At 41.9% G+C, this 20,723-nt stretch overlaps 1 protein-coding gene across 1 annotated transcript in view; it reads right to left on the minus strand.

Moving 5' to 3' along the window:
• RAB10 (RAB10, member RAS oncogene family) overlaps positions 1–18,643 on the minus strand; it is a 49,617-nt gene extending 30,974 nt beyond the window's left edge. Inside the window, exon 1 of the mRNA XM_060250690.1 lies at positions 17,925–18,643. Coding sequence (XP_060106673.1) covers positions 17,925–18,051 — 127 coding nt within the window. The 5' untranslated portion in view covers positions 18,052–18,643. The remainder of the gene's footprint in view (positions 1–17,924) is intronic.
• Positions 18,644–20,723: the final 2,080 nt, after the last annotated feature.

Here is a 20,723-nt window from a genome sequence, read left to right on the forward strand (position 1 = left end):
GGCTAAAGTCAATAATGGAGTGTGAGTGTTCCGAATGACTAAATTCACGAGTTGCTTGGTTTTCTGTATCTTGTCATTTGGAAGAAAGATAAGAGTTCTTTCGTGTATCTATAATCATCCCCAAGTGTTCCAACCTTTGTGTTGGTTCTAGAGAGCTCTTGGCTATATTTATAAGAAAGCCGTGTTCCTGTAGACACTGCATAGTTGCTTGGACATTTGACAGAACTTTCCGGTTGGACGCTGATCTGATCAGAAGGTTGTCTAGGTATGGATGAACATGCATCCCCTGTTGTCTGAGATGTGCCACAACATTTATCATCACCTTCGTGAATACCCTGGAGGCCGTGGCTAGACCGAAGGGAAGCGTTCTGAATTGAAAGTGTCTGTTCCCCACACAGAACCGAAGGAACCAGCGATGAGATAGCTGGATCGGAATGTGCAAATAAGCTTCCGTGAGATCCAGTGAGGTGAGGAACTCTCCTGGTTGTAAGACCTCTCTGATTGACTTCAGGATCTCCATACAAAAGTGTCGTAGATGAATGAATCTGTTGAGAAACTTCAGATCGAGTATTGCTCTCCAGTCCCCGTTTTTCTTGGGAACCATGAAGAATACTGAATAAACACCTCGACCCCTCTAATCTTTTGGAACGTATTCTATGGCACTGATCTCTAAGAGATGTGTGATGGCCTTGTTCATTATAGATCTTTTTGTAGAGTTCTTCCAGATCAGGGACACCAGAAAACATTCCGGTGGAATGCTTTTGAATTCTATTGCATATCCGCATGATACGATTTCTAATGTCCAGCAATCTGTTTGGGAAGCCTCCCAAGCATCTTGAAAATATTGAAGTCTTCCCCCTACCAGAGTTGAAGTCCAGTCACACCTTGTTGAATTTTGGCTCCCGGTCCTGCTTGTCTCTACGCTCTGAATTCTGCTTGTTGAATCTAGGATTATCAAACCCTTTTCTGAAGGGTTGTCTTGGTTGGTTCCAGGATGATCTCTTCTTATCTGCATAGGGTCTTGATCTGGCCAATGTGTATGAGGAACAAAAGGATTGAGAATAGAAGCTTGTTCTGTCAGTTCTGCGAATGGCTTTCTTTTTGTCTTTGGTTTCCACTAAGATCTTATCTAAGGCACTACCAAAGAGTTTTTCTCCTTGAAATGGATACGATATCACGATTTGTTTGGAATGGTTGTCTGCAGGCCATGCTCTAAGCCAGATGCCTCTTCTGGCTACTGCCCCTGACGCCAGACCTCTGGAACAGAAGGTGAGGGCATCTAGAGAAGCCGTGAACTCTGCTGCTTTAAGTAGTCTGGTGGTGCCCTCCATCAATTTCTTATTATTTTCGGGTAGCAATTGAGAAAGTCTCCTAGCCCAGACTATGGCTGCTCTAGATACAATAGATGATGCAGTACATGCCTTAATTGCCATAGTTACCGCCTCGTGTGATCTTTTTAAGGCTAGGTCAATTTTCTTGTCCCAATTGTCTCTAATGGAACTGTGCCCGTCTTCTGACACCAAACCCGGATTTTGAAGAGCCGTCACTGGTGCGTCCACTACTGGAACCTGCAACATTTCGTTTGCAAAAACAGGCAAATCATATAACTTTTTTACAAAGGCAGGAAACTGCCTATTAGAGTTAGGTTTTCCCCATTCAGCTTTTAATTGTCTCTCAAAGAATTGTGGAAAAGGGAAAACCTTGGTAGTGGTGTGTGAGCCTGGGAAAAACTCCCTATCCCCAGTAGTTTTATTCCTGGGATTGGTATCGGTACTGGGATTTCTCCTCCCCAGAGGCAGAATCTTGGAGCGCCAGTGCTGTCATGACCCTGGTTAACAAATACTGATAGTCATCAGCTTTAAAGCAGCGAACTGACTGCTCTGGGACACAGACATCCTCCACCTCCTCATCTGAAATAAAACTCTCTTGAGCTTTGGATTGTGACTCCAAATCCAACTGATTCTCCTCTGAATCTTCCTATAACAATCTAGAGTTAGAGATCTCTTTTCTGGCTGCCTTAGTTGGCCAGTTGCGCTCTCTGGAAAGATTTTTCTCAGGGCACCTTGAGGAGGCGGAAGGAGGGGAAGGAGATCTGGATCCCACTGACCCCATGCCCATAGCCCCTGATTGACAGGCATTAACATTTCTGCTCTAATTGTTTGCTGGAGCACAGTCATAAATTCAATAGAAAATGGCCCTTTATGGTACAGTACTTTACCACTTTGTTGTATTAGGGCTGGTTCGACTGTGGAGGCGTGATCCGATAGGGGTTGGCCTCCTGTATTGTCTCCCGCCAGGAGATTGGTAACCATCCCAAGGGGCAAAGCATAAGATTCCTGGCGCCTGTCTGGCGAAACGCGTGCCAAAAATCCTCCTTGAAAATGGCTGCCGTCAGATGCGAGCCTCTGGTGGGGAGGAACTTCAAGCCCTTCCATTGAAGCCCCTGGACGTTTCAGCCCGCGGTGACTAAAGTCACTAAAACGGGTAATGTTGCTGGGAACCGCAGCAAGCTGGGAAGACATGCCAGTCCCAGGGTCTACTCCCACAGCCTCAGTGCGAGGATTTACAGAGGACGCGTCTTCTAGGAACTCATCCCTGAAATTTTCCATCCGCTGCTCTTTGCCGCACTCCGCAAATGAAGGCAAGAGGGGGAAAAAAAAGTCAGTCACGCCGCTCTCCCAACTACTGTGGAGGTGTGAAGGCAGATGGAAAATGAAAGTAGCTCAGTGTAACAGACTGGAACTTAAGAAGATTGTTAGACAGAGGAGTAAGGTTGGAAAAAAGGAAGAATTAAATTAGGAATAAAGAATAGGATTAAAATTGCTTCCTATCTTCTAGGAGCTAAACTAGCTAGTTGCTCCCCCTCTAGAGGCAGGAAAGAAACTGAGGAGATCTAGGTGCTCCAGGGTCAAGGAAGAGGAAGAAGAATTATTCTATTTCTTGCCTCCCTGACAAGATGGTGGAAAGCACCCAAGGTGGCCTCCAACTCAGAGGGAGAATCATTGGTCTACCACTCTGTGTCCCATATGCCACTCTTTGTCTAGAATCAGGCCTCAGTATGTTAGAAACAAGAGCATGGCTTATATATATCAAATATTGGCTACATGTGCACTATTCTACTGACTGTGAGAGCTATCAATTCCAAATGCTGTCTGAATCCTCCTCATCCAAATGTTTGCCTGCATAGAGAAGAAAATATCCACCTTAGATTTATCTATGGATTCTCTCTACATGCTCCCTTTTACAAATGCATATGATCTAATCAGTGCTGCAAATAAATCTTGCTCCCCTTTGAATTTTGGAATTTCCCCAATTATTGGTCATCTGCCTTTTTACTCTCCATGTTCCACGATTGCACAGAGCATTTACTCTTGCCAGATGTAATACTATCCAATCAGCAGTTACATATGGTAGATATAAAAAAATCCCACTCTCATTAAAACTTTGTACATGCAACTTAAAACAAGTTGATTCATTGTCCCATATTCTTCTTTACTGCTCCCAATATGATACTATACACCTTAGGTTTCTAGACCCAATTCTGCCCAATATGACAAGTTGCTCAGATGCTGCAAAGGTATGCCAGCTTCTGAATGATTTGTCAGCTGAAATAACTGAAAAGGTTGCTTTATTCTTTAGTATGGTAATCAAGGATCAATTGTCCAATGTATAGCTGTATATGACCGGTTTATATTGTTATTTCTGTATCTCTTTTTTGCCTTATTTATAATCTGATATATGCCAATAAAGGCTTGTTTGTTGAAAAAGGAAGAAAGCAGTTTCCCTCAAAAAATGGCTCAGCACCGCTTTGCCAATGGGATGCAAGCAGCTTTCTATGAATAGGTAAATTAAATCCTGTTAGCAGCCAGTTGCCAGTTAAATCCTGTTAGCAGCCAGTTGCTAAAACAGTTGTATCTGAAATGACACAAAAAATGTATTAGAAACCTTCTACTAAAATGACTACAAAGGGTGTCTAAAAGGGGCCACTAAGAGGAATAGTGATTATTATTATTGAAGTAAAAAGGTAAAGGTAGTCCCCTGTGCAAGCACCAGTCGTTTTCGACTATGGGGTGATGTCGCATCACATTTTACGGCAGACTTTTTTACGGGGTGGTTTGCCATTGCCTTCCCCAGTCATCTACACTTTCCCCCCAACAAGCTGGGTACTCATTTTACCGACCTTGGAAGGATGGAAGGCTGAGTCAACCTGGAGCCAGCTACCAACACAGCTTCCGCCGTGATTGAATTCAGACTTTATAAACCAAGGGTTTCGAACTAATTTGTTATGAGGGTTGTCAGGCAGGACCATGCATGTGATAAAATGTGATGCCAGGTAGCACAGATATAAACTTTATAAAGGGAACAGACAAACACAATTAAACATTTTTCACTTAAATAAAGCATACTTAAAACATTAGCACACTTGCAATATTTTATTCAACAACTCTCCGATAACTGACATCTCTTGCTCTGAATTATTGCATCAAAAACTGGGGACAATCCCTGTACTGCAGCAATCCCGAGTATGCTGTTAAAGTGCATCTGTAAGTTGCAAACCTACTTTTGATTTATTGACATTCATCACAGAATCTCTCATTTTCAATGCTTTGAGCCTAATACCCGAGAAAAACATGAAATGGCTTGGCATTATGAGCTTCTGTACATAAATTGCTCCATGCATTGGTTAGACCATCTACAGTACTGTGCCTCATTAGGGAGAAATAAAAAATGGCGACTGAAGGAAGCAAGCGATAGCCAGTTGCTGGATTAGGCCCACGGGACAGACTTTTGACACCCCTGAAAGCCATTTAGACATACTAGCCAAGATAGCTTTAAGTGCAGGGCTCCATAATTTGAGGTCATTTCACTTTTTTTTACTAAATGAAGGAAGATAGGAGATAGCCATCACCATGATGCTGCTGCTTGTAAGCTTCAAGAGAATCTGACTAGGTCCTACTGAAAACAGGATACAGATTAGACAACATTCAGTCTCTGCCTGGATCAGGCCAATTCTTACATTCTTATGCCCATGATATTTTATTTGTGGATTTATAGGTAAAAGCTAATTCCTTATTCCAGGAAAGATCACAGCAATGTAACTCCAGAAACTCCACCCCTGAAAAGAGAGAAGCTGCTATATTACTTACGTTTGCCAGAACATGATTCCCATGTTCTCATCACAAGACTTTTACTAAGGTATGAAAGCAATGTCCACAAGTAATGGCTTATCAGTTTCCATGAATGGAGGGGCTTGACATATCCAGTTAAAGCAAGGGATACTATGGAATCAATGCCACCATAGCAGGAAGAACTAGAAAACCTGTAACTTTGTACAAATAGAATATATTTAGTTCTGATCTTGGTATGCTTTGATTACAACATTAAGCAACACCACTTGTCAGTTAGATATGAATGGGGTTTTTTATTACTAGTTTTAAAGTTTCATATTTTACATGATTAGTATATGTTGATTTTTGATCCCTTGTCACTTAAATATTAAAGAGCTGGATCCAAAGCCATATTTAGCCTACAGATCAGAATCTCAACATGTGAAAGGGAAGCAAAGCTTTTTTAAAAAACAACAACAAACAAACCAGATCACACCCTACTGCTATGAATCTTTGAGAGTATGAATCCTTTGAGAGAGCAACTTAATTTCAGCCTGATCAACAAAAGGAACAGAACAGTCCACCTCACCCTTCCATCAAATTGCCAAAACAATGGACACAAGATCAGGTAGAGCCATGTCATTGTCTGGAATCAGAGATGCCATGTTTCTGAAGATTATGAACTCATGATTCTCTATTTTATAAGAAAATAAGAGAAGCCATGTTGGATCAGGCCAATGGCTCATCCAGTCTGTGTCACACAGCGGCAAAAAATCCCAAGTGCCATTAGAAGGTTCACAAGTGGATCTAGAAGCCCTTCTACTTTGCCTCCCCCCAAGCACCAAGAATACAGAGCATCACTGCCCCAGAGAGTTCCCATAATATACTGTGGCTAATAGCCACTGATGGACCTCTGCTCCATACTTTTATCCAATCCCCTCTTGAAGCTGGCTATGCTTGTAGCCGCCATCACTTCCTGTGGCAGTGAATTCCACGTTAATCACCCTTTGGGTGAAGAAGTACTTCCTTTTATCCGTTCTAACCCAACTGCTCAGCAATTTCATTGAATGCTCACGAGTTCTTGCATTGTGAGAAAAGAGAAAAATACTTCTTTCTCTACTTTCTCCATCCCATGCATAATCTTGTAAACCTCTATCATGTCACCCCGCAGTCGACGTTTCTCCAAGCTAAAGAGCCCCAAGCGTTTTAACCTTTCTTCATACGGAAAGTGTTCCAAACCTTTAATCATTCTAGTTGCCCTTTTCTGTACTTTTTCCTGTACTATAATATCCTTTTTTGAGGTGTGGTGACCAAAATTGTACACAGTGTTCCAAATGAGACCGCATCATGGATTTATACAGGGGCATTATGATACTGGCTGTTTTGTTTTCAAATCCCTTCCTAATAATTCCCAGCATGGCGTTGGCCTTTTTTTATTGCAATCGCACACAGTCTTTATATTTTCAGTGAGTTATCTACCACGACCCCAAGATCTCTCTCTTGGTCAGTCTCTGCCAGTTCACACCCCATCAACTTATATTTGTAGCTGGGATTTTTGGCCCCAATGTGCATTACTTTGCACTTGGCTACATTGAACCTCATCTGCCACGTTGACGCCCACTCACCCAGCCTCAACAGATCCTTTTGGAGTGCCTCACAATCGTCTGTGGTTTTCACCACCCTGAACAATTTAGTGACATCTGCAAACTTGGCCACTTCACTGCTTTCTCCCAACTCCAAATCATTAATGAACAAGTTAAAGAGCATGGGACCCAGTACTGAGCCCTGCGGCACCTCACAGTTTACCGTCCTCCACTGCGAAGACTGCTCATTTATACTCAATCTCTGCTTCCTATTAATTAGCCAGTTTTTGATCCACAAGAGGACTTGTCCTTTTACTCCATGACTCTCGAGCTTATTAAGGAGCCTTTGATAAGGAACTTTATCAAAAGCTTTCTGGAAGTCAAGGTAAACAACATCTATTGGGTCCCCTTTGTCCACATGTTTGTTCACCCCCTCAAAGAACTGTAACAGGTTAATGAGGCAAGATCTTCCCTTACAGAACCCATGCTGAGTCTTCCTCAATAACTTGTGTTCATCAATGTGCCAGTTTGGTGTAGTGGTTAAGTGTGTGGACTCTTATCTGGGAGAAACGGGTTTGATTCCCCACTCCTCCACTTGCACCTGCTGGAATGGCCTTAGGTCAGCCATAGCTCTGGCAGAGGTTGTCCTTGAAAGGGCAGCTGCTGTGAGAGCCCTCTCCAGCCCCACCCACCTCACAGGGTGTCTGTTGTGGGGGAGGAAGGTAAAGGAGATTGTAAGCCGCTCTGAGACTCTTCGGAGTGGAGGGCGGGATATAAATCCAATATCTTCTTCTTCTACTCATTCTGCCCTTGATAATGGTTTCTACCAACTTTCCCGGTATTGAAGTCAGACTGACTGGCCTGTAGTTTCCCGGATCTCCTCTGGAACTCTTTTTAAAGATAGGGGTGACATTTGCTACCTTCCAGTCCTCAGGATCGGAGGCAGATTTCAATGGGAGGATGTGTGAAAATCTGGGGTGAATTCAAAAATGCAATACTTGCTTTCCTATCAAATTTAACATTTTGCTGCTTTAGCAATGTAAAATGCATAATTTATAACTTATTTAGCATATACAATTGCACTAATTGGCATTGCTGGGAACTGCTGCTCCCTATACAATCTTAGCATATGTATTTCTGCCATCTGAAAGGTAAGGAAAAAATAAAAGTTGAAATTAGAAAACAAGCCTATATGGTCACAGTAGGATCAGGAGTATATCTGGATATCAAAGAATACTGAAATCACTAAACTCTTTACAGCATATTAATAGTCATCAGAATTTTTCGTATTTTTAAAAACATTTTAAAGAATATGGTTGAACTCTACCATACACAAAGGGATTAGCAGAAGCCAATGCTGCAGATCATCCTACATAAAATTTCCACACTATACATTCTGAGTAAGACACTGTTGTAAAAAGTAATTCACTCATTTCAAAAGAGAGAGTTTACTTCACAGAAATTTCCCTCCAAATTTTCTCACTGGAAAAACTGAAAGTCCTCAAACGTATTTTTCTGAGCCTGAATCAATTACGTTCCTGAATGTGTACAATGCCTACCCTTTTAAACTGTTTTAATTATGCTGATATCTATTTCTACTTGTTTTAGCATTCTACTATATTGTTGGTATATATTTTATAGAAATAAACATTGGGAAAGGCAAGATAAGACAGAAATACCACAATGGTTCGTTTATATTTTGGCCAACAAGAGCATAAAAATCAATAAGTGAGAGAAGCCATCAATGTTATCTAATAAATTGCAACTAATAACATTTTTCTATCTATAAAATTGTTAAACAGATCTTACATCGTCAAGTGCAGATTACTTATATACTTTTGATTTTGATTTGGTCTACATACAAGTACATTTACATTCCTAACATTTCTGATGTTAAGTCATTGTAAGCATAAACATTTTGAGCATATATTACTCAATTCTGTCTCTTAATCCTTTTGAACTTTATAATTTTATTATTTTAGCCTCTAAAGCTTTGCAGCCTAATTTTGATCAGTTATATGCAAAAAATACATTCCAGTTTTCTTAAAATTCAGATTCTGGTCTATTATGCAAGTAAGATGTTAGCTTTGCTGTTATCATATGTCACTTAGTTTATTTTTCCAGTCAGTCAATTCTGGTCATATTTCAGCTTTCATTCTGTAATTTATTGTTGTGACCCATCCTGAGCCCACTTGTGGGAAGGGCAGGATATAAACAAAAGGAAATAAATACAGCAAGCAAGCAAGCACAGGTAAAGAAAGAAGTCTTCTTATAAGTGAACCTGCACAGGTTTTAATGTGATGAGAAATGCATGAAACTCAAACTCAAATATCTGAGTACACTGAAATCTTCTGTGCACATGGCTTCAAGGGGGCATCACAAATTATATCAGAAAAAGCAAGCCTAGTGTTTACTTGAGAGGCCATGAATACATCCTTTCTTCTGCTCTTGCTCAGAGATGCTCAGGATATCCCATAGTATTCAGAAAATAGTACAGAATACCTGGATCTAGGGAAGTTTAACATTCCAGTTACAGTTTGAACACTACAGAAAACTTTCATTCACAGGGAGCCTCACAACTCAGTACCATAAAGAACACCATCTAAAGCTTTATTCTTACAGCACAAAGTATGCTGCACTGACCGTACTGCACTATGATTTCTTGGAAAGTGCATATATCCATAATTCAGCTTTTTATTTTAACAAAATGGTAATGTTTACACCAATGACTACAATCTGAGAGAAACCCATGGACTACAATCTGAGAAAAGAAACACTATAGGATTAGACAAAGGTTTATGCTACATCGAAGTGTCATTTTTAGTAGCTTGTAGTGTTGTTTAAGTTTATAGTAACCATCCTGGAGTTAAATTTATCTTTGGATTTCCAAGAAGTTTTTGGCAAAGAGCCTCAGGAAAGGCTCTTAAACAAATACACTAGTCATGGGATAAACATGGGCAGGTCCTCTTAGGGATAAACAGCCGGAAAACTAGGAACCAAAGTAGTCAGAAGAAAGTAAACAGTAGAGTCACACAGGGGTCAGTTAGGGGAAAGAAGCTTATTTAACATTCAAAAGTAATTTGGAGTCAGGAAATTATCAAAACAGCTTTACTGATGGCATCAAACAATTCAGGAAGGTGAAATCCAAGCAAAGTTCGAAAATGCTCCAAAATGTTCACTTCAAACTGAGTGAATGGGAAATACAATGGCAAATGAAATGCAATGTGAGGAAAAATAATCCTGCATATAATCTATTTAATATTGGGAAGAGATTAATAAAGCAACAAGAAAGAAAACAGCATAATATAAACATGGCCCATCAATACTTAGAATACCATCAACAGTGCTAGTGTTTCAATCTCAAACAACTTTGGCCTGGTATTATAATGGGCAGAATGGTAGGACCTTTTAATCTCCTGCCCATCCTGAAGCATGTGGGGAGAATACCTTCTTATTTGTGAACAGATTGCTTGAGGTGTCTTTAGTACCATGTAGCTTTTGTTGGGTCAATTTAATTTCCCCGAGTGATGTCAATTAGATTTCAGGTTGTATGAAAGGTACCACCTGCAGTCCAGACCCCTGCTCAACAGCTTTTAAGATCTTATGGAAAGGTTAACAAGAACTCTAATCCAGAAAACTGTGAGTGCCTCTTTATTAGAACTGCTTTTTTAAGGTCCCTGAAAGAGGCAATTTTCAGACCTTTATTTAAAAAAAAAAACTTCCAGCAGATAAGCAGGTATTAGGTAATTACTCATTTGTGTCAAGTTTGCCTTTTCTGGGAAAAGATACTGAACAGGCAATAGCAGAACTCCATATTTACATGGATGACACATCTGCCCTTGACCGTTTTCATTCAAGCTTAAGACCTGCCTTCAGGACAGATGACTTCAGTAGTAGTGGTAGATTATCTTCATATCTAGATAGAAATTGCAAATATGTGCTCCTCCTATCAGTTCTTCTGGCTGCATTTTTAATCGTAGAATACTTCTAAAACATTTAGGAAGAGGAGAAAACTTGATGGAGCACTTTTCAAAAGGTCTAGACCAGTGTTCCCTCTAAGCTGAGTTAGCATGAGCTAGTTTACAGTTTTTTAGCTTCCAGCTCACACATTTTGTCTTAGCTCATGAAGGATGGCCCAGAGCAAGCTAATTAATGCAGTTAACTCACAATTTTTAATGCCAGTGGCTCACAAAGTAGAATTTTTGCTCACAAGGCTCCACAGCTTAGAGGGAGTATTGGTCTAGACCTTTTCTAATAGGCTATGCTCTAAGGGCAACAGCAGGAAATGCATACTTCCATATAGGAAATGCATAATCAGATCTATACAAATCCTTATGGTGTCATCAATATGCTGATACTACCCAGTAATAATAATAAGTTTTATTTATATCCCGCCCTCCCCGCTGGAGCAGGCTCAGGACATGGCTAACAGTAGCATATCACCTGCTCTAAACAACTGGAAGAGTAATCTCTGTATGGAGCCACAACCTGAATGTGGTAGCCATATGGCTAAGGGAGAATAAACTGAATCCAAATGAGACTGAGATGATGCTGATTGACAAGATGCTTGCAATTTCATTGAAAGATTCAGTTAAAATCTTAAAGGACTCCTTCTAGACCCAGGGCTCCTGTTAGAAAAGAAGGTAAATATAATAGCAAAAAATGCTTTTTTGTAGCTGCATTTAATTTGGAAGTTGTCCTCATTTCTGCAGACATCTGAACTGATTATACTGATCCATGCTATAGTAACCTTGTGGCTAGATTACTGTAATATAATATACATGGGCTGTCAATAAAAATGGTCTGGAAGATCCAGGTAGTACAAAATGTGGCAGCTCACTTGTCATCAGCAGCCACCCTTTAAAACCACATTACACCTGTCCTGAAGTCTTCTTACTAGCTGCCTATTTATATAATAGGTGCTGGTGCTTACCTAAAGGCTTTCATAACAAAAAACAACTATCTCTCAGTGTATAAATTCATGCAGCAACTGTGCTCCTTACAACAGGGTCTCCAAGGAATCCTTCCACTTTTTCAAATACAGTCTGCCTGGGCTTTTTCTATTACTGCTGCAATAATGTGCAACACCTTCCAGGGCAGGGCAAGACAGGTGCCTTCCAGTGAGGCCTTAAAATGGAGCTCTTTAAGACAGGTTGAAAGATGTTGGCTTTGGCTTACCTGTTTTCATTACCTTAACAGATTACTGTTTAGAATTGTATTACTATCCATCTCAGGTCCTGTCTGTGACGATAGGCAGGGCAAAAGAATATGCTATAGAATGGGAGAAGAAGCTGCTGAGATCAAGTAAAATGACTGGGAAGTTGGTTTCCTATGCTGACAGACTGAAGAGGTTGGAACTTAAGTGCAGCAACTTACCTTGGAGAGGGAGCTATGTATAGCTTTATAAAATTACGGATAGACAATAATTTTAATGACTTTTTTTTGCAATTTCAAAGAGAAACACTCCCTTTGCTTCTTTATCCAGGAGCTTCTAGGGTTATCTGATTTGTATACAGTACCATGTATACATATCTCCGTGTCCCCTCTAAAAAAAGCTAAAAACTGAACACTTGTACTCAGCCAATGAAACATCCCCTTCTCCCCTCCTATTTTTGCTCTTAACATCCAGCATGCTGAAGAGTTCTCAGGAACTCAAAAGCTTCTACTCATGTTGTGTGATACTGTGGATGGTCCTCATAAAACAGTGTTAGCACTAACGACTTTGGGACAGGGAAGGACAAGTCATGAAACCGACTTCTCCTCAAACAAAAGCTATGGTTAATACACATTTCTGAAAGCTTTTAAAAGTGCAAGTATTTCTTCACTTGACATGTACTTAATAAATCTATTCCTACAGTAAGTCATGATGGCCCCTAACTTTGCTGGTTTTTAAAGACTATGAAAGAAATTCACAGAAGCATATTATGACAGCAACCAGAATGTGATGTATTTCTGATTATCACATGCATGCAAGTTTCTTATGGACATCTTGATGAACCTTTAGCAAGATAATCCCCATGTTGATTTCTGCCAACTACAATTATTTTGTCATGACATCAAGTCAAGAAGGCATCATTTCGTTGATTACCTGTGATCCAATAAATCGTATGAAAACTGAAAGATGGACAGTATTTGTTTTCCATTTAGTATTCTAGAAAATGAGGAACCCAATGTACCTCAGTCCTGGGACTAATTTGATGACATACAATCACCATAACCTGCTCATTTTTAAAAGGGGATAGCCAAACTCGCAGCAAACAGTGAAATACAAGTTGTATTGTGTTCAGAGAGGATACTCTGTTATCTTGTCAACTACTCTATTCTTTGTTTCCTTATCCTCCTACTTTGAGCAGAAGCATCCAGGCCTATAGGCTCCTTCACCCCTCCTTAAACCTTATTTTACAAACACACAAATTGAGACATGTGAATAGTCAGTTTACAGCTTTCTTCTCACAACAAAGCACATACTGCTTGCTGTTTATAAGGAATTGATTGTTTACATACAAATGAAGTAGAAAAAAATAATTGTCTAAGACATCAGATCACTGCAAAGTGCACAATCCTGCCAGAGGTACTGATTTTAGTAGAATGTTATTCATTCATAAATCTCCATTACCTTTAAGACATCCATTTGATGTCTTTACCATTGAAAAAATAATTCCGTAAAGTCCATGAAGTAATTTTAGAAAGCTAGAGAAAAATGTCAAAATTTGTTAGACACAGGAGAAGGTTGGTGAGCTTGAACAAGCACTAGCTATCTGAAAGAAGTTTGATTGTTCAAGCAGGAATGCTGAGTCCAGGGCCACTTCCCTCTAACTGCTACAGCAAAAATATAGTCTTATTCTGATTCACAGGCAGCAGGGAAGTGATGGGGAGAGTGTGGGAGAGCAAAACATAAGAGTGGGATGCTGTTTCTTCCCAATCCTGCTGTATTCTATTCATTCCCTCCTTGCATTGATTTGCTATAGCTAACACTTTTGAGGTGGGAAAACAGAACCCAGCAGAAGCCCCATACATGGAAAAGCAAGTATTTTTGAACATATCCTTTTTCAAGTCCAATTTTTTCAAATAAAATAATATTTTAAAGCCATCTAGTAGGAAAGGAAAGGGAAAAGGAAATGACTGATGTTAGGACTGTGGCTACCAAGACAGAAGTAGGCTGTTTGGAAATTTTGGATGCATTAATTCCAAACCACCCAGCTCAATGCCAGAAATAAAATTATGGCTACAATTATTATTTCTGAAGCTTCTTGTACAACCAGTTTCACAACATTTGCAATAAAGTGCCCCAAGCCTCACAGGTATTCAGCCTACTATGAAGAACACAGCTTCCAGGATAGTTCCTCACAGTCATGCATTCAGAAAATCAATGATTCAGATTTTTCATGACTGGGCCCCACTATCCTATATTGCTGGGTTCTCTCTTAGCCCAGTTTTCCTTACATAAGCACCCTGATGAAAAGTATATAGAAGTCTCAATATCCACGGTTATTTTTTCAGTTACCTAAATATATGAAGCCACTCAACTTCATATTATGCATAATTCTAGAACAGGTGGTATATTCAGTAGTTATAATAAAGGGCAGAAAGTCCCAAGCAGTTCAGTGAACCCAAAACATTCACATTATACTACCTAAAGTAATTTCTGAATGACAAGGAAGTCAGGTGATACATCTGTGTGTGTTTAATTGGTGTCACCTCAAGCAAGTAGGTCTTTGGCCCATGTGAAATTAACATCCAAGTACTCCTAAGCATGTGAAGACTTCATGGCTAATGATCGCTGGCAACTCTTCATAAAAGCACCACCAGTACTTCTAAACAGGGCATCTGTTGCTGAAACTAATCACCTAACAGACAAGGAGTAATGGAAGACAGGGGAAAAACAGAAAAGGAAAAGAGTCTCACAAGTCCAATCTAATACATTTAAAACAAAAGCTGAGAGTGGTTTGTATTCTAATTTACTGTGCTTTCTTGGACTAATTTAAATGTCACAGCTTGCCTTTGAAGATAGAACCCTTGCTCTATTCAGGGCACTTATGATGACTTGGGGATTTTAGCATTGGAGTATATTTATAGCACCCCTAGCCAGGGTACTGAATTCATCTGCCCTCCAGTCAGTAACTTATTTTTTGAGAAACTGAGCCACAACTAAAAATAACCAAATGTTATACACTATTGGTCAGAAAGTATATCAACATTGTCAAAACACCCTTAATTTTGAAATCCATTGTCCCCTGAAGTAAATGTATCTGATCCTTGTACCAGATCAGTGTCAAAACCTCTAAGTATTCAGACTGCTATTTTGTTAAATGAAGCAAGCACTTGTAAAATTTTGCTCCACTTGGAAATCAGCAGATCTGTCAGGACTTGTTTAAAGACTACAAAAGAAAACTTGAAGGCGGCAGTACAAGGGGGGGAAGATGCCCTGAACTCACCTACCAATACACAAAGAATACCAAACCATACTAGAATTTTTAATGATTAATATTTGAAGTTCTAGCTGACTATCTTTCAGGGAAGTTATTCTACAGGAGTTACAGAAACAGTGTGGTTTTGCTGGTGTCTGCAATAGTAGTCACACCAGAGGCTTCCAGTATTTAAATAACATGCCTTAGAGGTTTGCTGAAGACTGGCAGTCTATAAATAGCCACTCCCAACTTTGCAAATAAGTCTAAAGATACTAGCCTGCATGCCCACACAGACACTTACAAACTTGTACAAGGCTTCTCTACCTCAAAGTGCAAAGAGGATTCTTCTTCACCACAGGTGACCAGGCTAGTGATTATTTATAAGTCTGAGCACCCTCTAAGTAAACATTAGAATGCAACTAGGAAGGACTGCGAAAGCAAGACATCAGTTCAATTCAGGAAAGCCAGTTGTCTGTAAAGCAACTGTAGCACTAAATTCCACAGCACAAGAAAAGATGTCGTCTTTTGTGCATCTCACAAAATGAGCTTCAGTTAATTAAATAATCATGAGATATTAGGACCATGGTAAATTTAATTTCAATTAAAAACTTCCAGATCAAATTGAATTGTCTGGGGTTCATTAACACTTTGTGCTTTCCTATGCTGTCTCTTTTGAGTCTTACATTCAGAAGGACCTGGGCAAGGTCATTCAGAATAACAAGACCCATTCCTTCCTCTAGCAACATAGGTCAGAAGAACATCTGTTTAGCCACACTATTCAGCAAGTACAGATCAGAGCTTAATCTAGCACAAATGGCAGTATATTACAATATGTGGACTGAAGCGCATCAGTTACTATCATGTAACAGTTCAACTAGCTGATACAGTTGAGAGATCTCAGCACATTAGTATCAATGACTAAGAGGAACTGCTTCATTGGCCAGGAAATAATAAAACCAAACCTCTGATTGTAACTTGAGATCTCCAAGGAATTTTTTCTTGTATAATGGACAGAGTAATGAGAAGCCTCTTACTTAATAGCTCCTGTTTTAAGAGATATGGGTTATCCAGTAGAAAGACCTACAGATACTAAATTTCTACCGTTGATTCTTTAGTTGCCTGCCACCTTCCTCGTGCAGATTAGGAGAGAGATATTACACTCATATTGTTTAATTGCTAAAAAAGTATTCTGATAGGAAAAAATACCTTGTAAGTGTCTGTGTTAGAGGCAAGGCAAAGAAAATGACTAGGAACGCCTTAAGGAAACACACTTCTCACCTGGTGTCCAAAGTCAGAGATGCAGATGCCTGAACAACAACACTGTAGTGCAAAAACTGTGCTACTCATTGCGTTCAACATACTGATGCTCTCAGTTTTCATTCAAAAGATAAGTTTTGGCTCTTAAGGTTTTCTTCAGATACTTTCAAAACCCACCAACCTAGGAATTTTCATAACTTAGACAAGTCAGAACTCATCTTTTCTTCCGACAAAAGAGAAAGAGAGAACAAATATACAGATAGGATACACAGCCATGAAATTAATGAAGATGACATAAAAATGGCTGAAGTCACCTTTGCTTAATGTCAAATATGTTAGTATTAGATAACAAAACACAATCCGGACATCAACTTTCTCCAACATATTCTTTTCTCAGTTTCTGATGTCCTCCACACTCCCTATTTCCAGTCAGGTCAGTCTACAAAACCTAAAAGAAAAGCAAAACTCCTCCTAAACTTGATATTCTCCAGAAGAAATCATGCATTGAACCCTGAATTTTTCTTATTTTTTGCAAACCTGTTCTGTAATCTACAAGGTCTTGTTGAACACAATTCTGAAGAACAGAAACAATCAATGTACTCAAAGTTATAAGTTTTGCATAATTTTTGATGTGATGAACTCCTGCCCTTGTGCATCCTGGACTGGCCTAAGTGGTGAGTGGTCAGCTATTCTTCTGTTTGCATACACATTCCCTCCATGAACACACCAAAGATACACATATTATGACATGACAGGGTGTGACATGCTGGAGAAAGATATTCTAAGAAAGAAAGAAAGGCATTCACAATAGACCTAAGGTTTGAGAAGTCAAGAGATAGCATAAAGAGAAGAAACAGTGTGGTGCTGTTAATCAGCAGAACTGACAGGTATAGCAGGCATTTGTCCACTGAAGATCAGCAAGAGCAAGCAAGCACAACAGAACTGCAACTATGTTTTGTATTACCATCACAAAGTAGGCCAACAGCAGGGGTTTGGCAGAGGTCCCTACAGTGGAGCAGCAACGACAGATGTGGCTATTCTCAGCAAGGGTGGAGAACAAGTATTCCAATACAGCCATACAATACACAACAAGCTTAAGCATCTTACAGTAATTAAGTTTCTTCATCAAGAAAAGGAAAACAAGATATTATGGGAAAGAAAAATAGAGCGAAGGAGAGAAATGAAGATTAGCCCACAGAAAAAAATAAGTCTATCTTGTGATGGGAAGACGGGGAACAGTGCACAGCATCCCACAGCAATAACTGGCCATTGCCCACTAAAATATATATTACTGTAATGAGATGACACCTTGGAGACATAAAAGTGACCTTTCTCACAACATTCTGGCTCATAGCGTGCTAAGCTGGGTATGTCCGTGGTGGGAAAGGAAAGTATCCACCATGAGGAACGCTCAAAGAAGGAGGGTCCTAAGGACAAGAGCAGGGAACAGGAAACTGGCTGGAAAAGAGGGGTAAGCAGCCGTATTAGAATCCAAGGGGTTAACTCCCACCGCCTTGTCCATGGCCGCTTAGTGGAGTGGGGTAGCAAAGAGTTAGGCCCTTCCTTACCGATCGTGGAGATGAAGGTGGTGTTGAAGGCATCGTCGGAGAAACGGAAGAGCACGCAAGTCTTGCCGACGCCCGAGTCGCCGATCAGTAGCAGCTTGAAGAGCAGGTCGTAGGTTTTCTTCGCCATGGGGGCCCCCCCGCGCCGTGCGCCCCTCCCTCGCCAGGCTCCGCCTCAAAAGGCCTCCCCGCCGCTGCCGCCTCCCGTTTCTCCGAGCCCCCCTGTCAGCACGAGACACTCCACGCAGGCCGGGCCGGCAAAGGGAGGGGGGACGGGAGGTACAAAATGGCGGCCCAGGCGGCGGCTGAGTTGGGCGGTGGGTGGGTGGCAGGCAGAGAAAAGAAGAGAGGGGAGGAGGGTGCCTGATAGAAGCAGTGAGCGGCGGCGCCCTCAGCCGGGCCTCCTCACGGGTCGAGGTAGGCGGCAGTGGCTAAACCCGGCTTCATGCCCTTCCCTCAGCCTCGCTCCTCAGGCAACGCGCCCGCTCCTGCTCCCTCTCTCGCAGGCAGGCCGCGCCACCAGGCCTGACTGACTGAACAGCGGAGCGGAGGGCGGGGCTTACGTACGCCCCAAGGCCGGGCGAGCAAGAGGGAGGGCGGGAGCGCGCGCACGCCGGCCGGCCGCTCCCTTTCTCTTCCCACTCGCGAGAGGAAGCGGATTTAGGATTCTGTACCACGTGATCGGCCGGGAGGCGCGCACGTAGCGACGTCGTCCTCGGTCAAAAATTGCGGCGGTATAGCGGTGAGGCGAGCAGGCTTGTGGTTACACGTACGTACGAAGGAGGCGTGCGGCGTGCCCAATCACAGTTAGAGCGAAAGGAAGGTTATGAAGGCTGGCCTTGCCCTTCTCTCTCTCTCCTCCCCGCCCCCGGTCGACCGCACACGCACGCGCCCTTAATGAGGCCTGTTGTGGGATAGGGCAGAACGATGAACTCCTGCCCTTGCGCATCGTGGATTGGCTGACTGGCTTTGACAGTGAGTGGCTCTATGCGAAGGGGCGATGAAGTTCCTCTAGGAAACGAGGCATGCGCAGATGGGCCCGAAGCAGCGTGTGCTCGAACTCATCTCCACCCCCACAGAGTAGTTCGCTCTGTTATGTTAACTGCGCACTTTGCGATCTATGAAGGATGAGTTTCACCTGCTTAAAACCCGGAAAAGGCTCGGTTTTCCTGGAAGACGGTATCTGAATGAAAAGCCTATGCACCGTGAAAACGAGGCATGCCTCCTGTGGATTTATTTATACAGCCCTCTGGTCCTCTCTGCAGACCTTGGCCTAAGATTAACCACTCCACAACACTGCCTTAAGTTGTGGCAGGACTTGCTGCCTTACAGCAAGCACTCTCAAACTCACACGATATCATATAATAAAACAGGCCTGTGTGAAGTCCTCCCTTGAGCTGCCCAGCAATCCTCTGCTGCAAGAGGTAGGGTTGCCAGGTCCCTGGCCATTGGTTGGGAATGGAGGGGTAGGTAGGGTTGCCAAGTCCAATTTAAAAAATATCTGGGGACTTTGGGGGTGGAGCCAAGATCAAGGCTGTGACAAACATAATTGAACTCCAAAGGGAGTTGTGGCCATCACATTTAAAGGGACAGCACACCTTTTCAATGCCTTCCTTTCATAGGAAGTAATGAAGGATAGGGGCACCTTCTCTTGGGGGTCATAGAATTGGACCCCCTGGTCCAATCATTTTGAAACTTGAGGGGTATTTTGGGGAGAGGCACTAGATGCTGTACTGAAAATTTGGTGCCTCTACCTCAAAAAACAGCCCCTCCAGAGCCCCAGATACCCGCGGATCAATTCTCCATGATTTTCTATGGGAATAAATCTCCATAGGGAATAACAGAGTTCCCAGCAGACATTTCCCTCCCCTCCCCTCCCCCCCCCCCGCTTTCTGATGACCCTGAAGTGGGGGGAGGGCCTCCAAACCGGGGGATCCCCTGCCCCCACCTGGGGATTAGCAACCCTAGGGGTAGGGCTTCCAGCTCCAGGTTGGGAAACTCCAGCAGATTTGGGGATGGAACCTGGGGAGGACAGGGTCCCCAGTGGGGTACAATGCCATAGAGTCCACCCTCCACAGCTTTCCTTTTCTCCAGGTGAAATGATCTCTGGTCTGGAGATACAATGTACTTCTGGGGGATCCCCAGCTCCCACCTGGAGGTTGACATCCTGATAAAAGGCTACCTTGATTAAAGATGTGTTTTGGCCAGTGACTGCTGTGATTGGATTCTGGCTGTTTTCAAATACCCTTGAAAGAAAACTGCCAAGCACAATGTTGCTGCTAGAAAATTTCTGGCCCTTTGGTTACTTGACTGCTGAGAAATGTGCTGTTGTCCAAGAAGCAGCAGTATTTTTTCCAGCTCTCTGGTTTTTTGTCATCAGGCTGGTCCTTTCTGACACAAAACTGGTGTGAGTACATCAGTACATGGGGGCTGAAAGAGCAAAACTATTTTCTCGCAATGGACCACTATTCAGAAAGTTAGAACCTGCCTTCTATAAAGCATTACGTTAAGTTGAATATTCATGACCCAGTCAGACTTATCTTAATAGTATGCAAACATGCATTTTTAACATTCTTAAGAACATAAGAAGGAAAGGTAGCATCAGGGAGGTATGGGCTGTGGCAAGAAGAGGAGCTGAGGGAGAGGATGGGCTTTGCCCGCAGCAGTTCTCAGTTTCAATCCCTATCCCACACCTTGCCCTATGTCTTGCTCCACATGTAAAAAGGTCTCAGGCAGCAGCTCTTGGACTGAGACCTACTGCTAGTCAGAGCAGACAGTTCTAGACTAGAGAGACAAGTAGCT

This window comes from Heteronotia binoei, chromosome 1 (genome assembly GCF_032191835.1).
Source record: "Heteronotia binoei isolate CCM8104 ecotype False Entrance Well chromosome 1, APGP_CSIRO_Hbin_v1, whole genome shotgun sequence".
NCBI classification, from domain to species: Eukaryota; Metazoa; Chordata; class Lepidosauria; order Squamata; family Gekkonidae; genus Heteronotia; species Heteronotia binoei.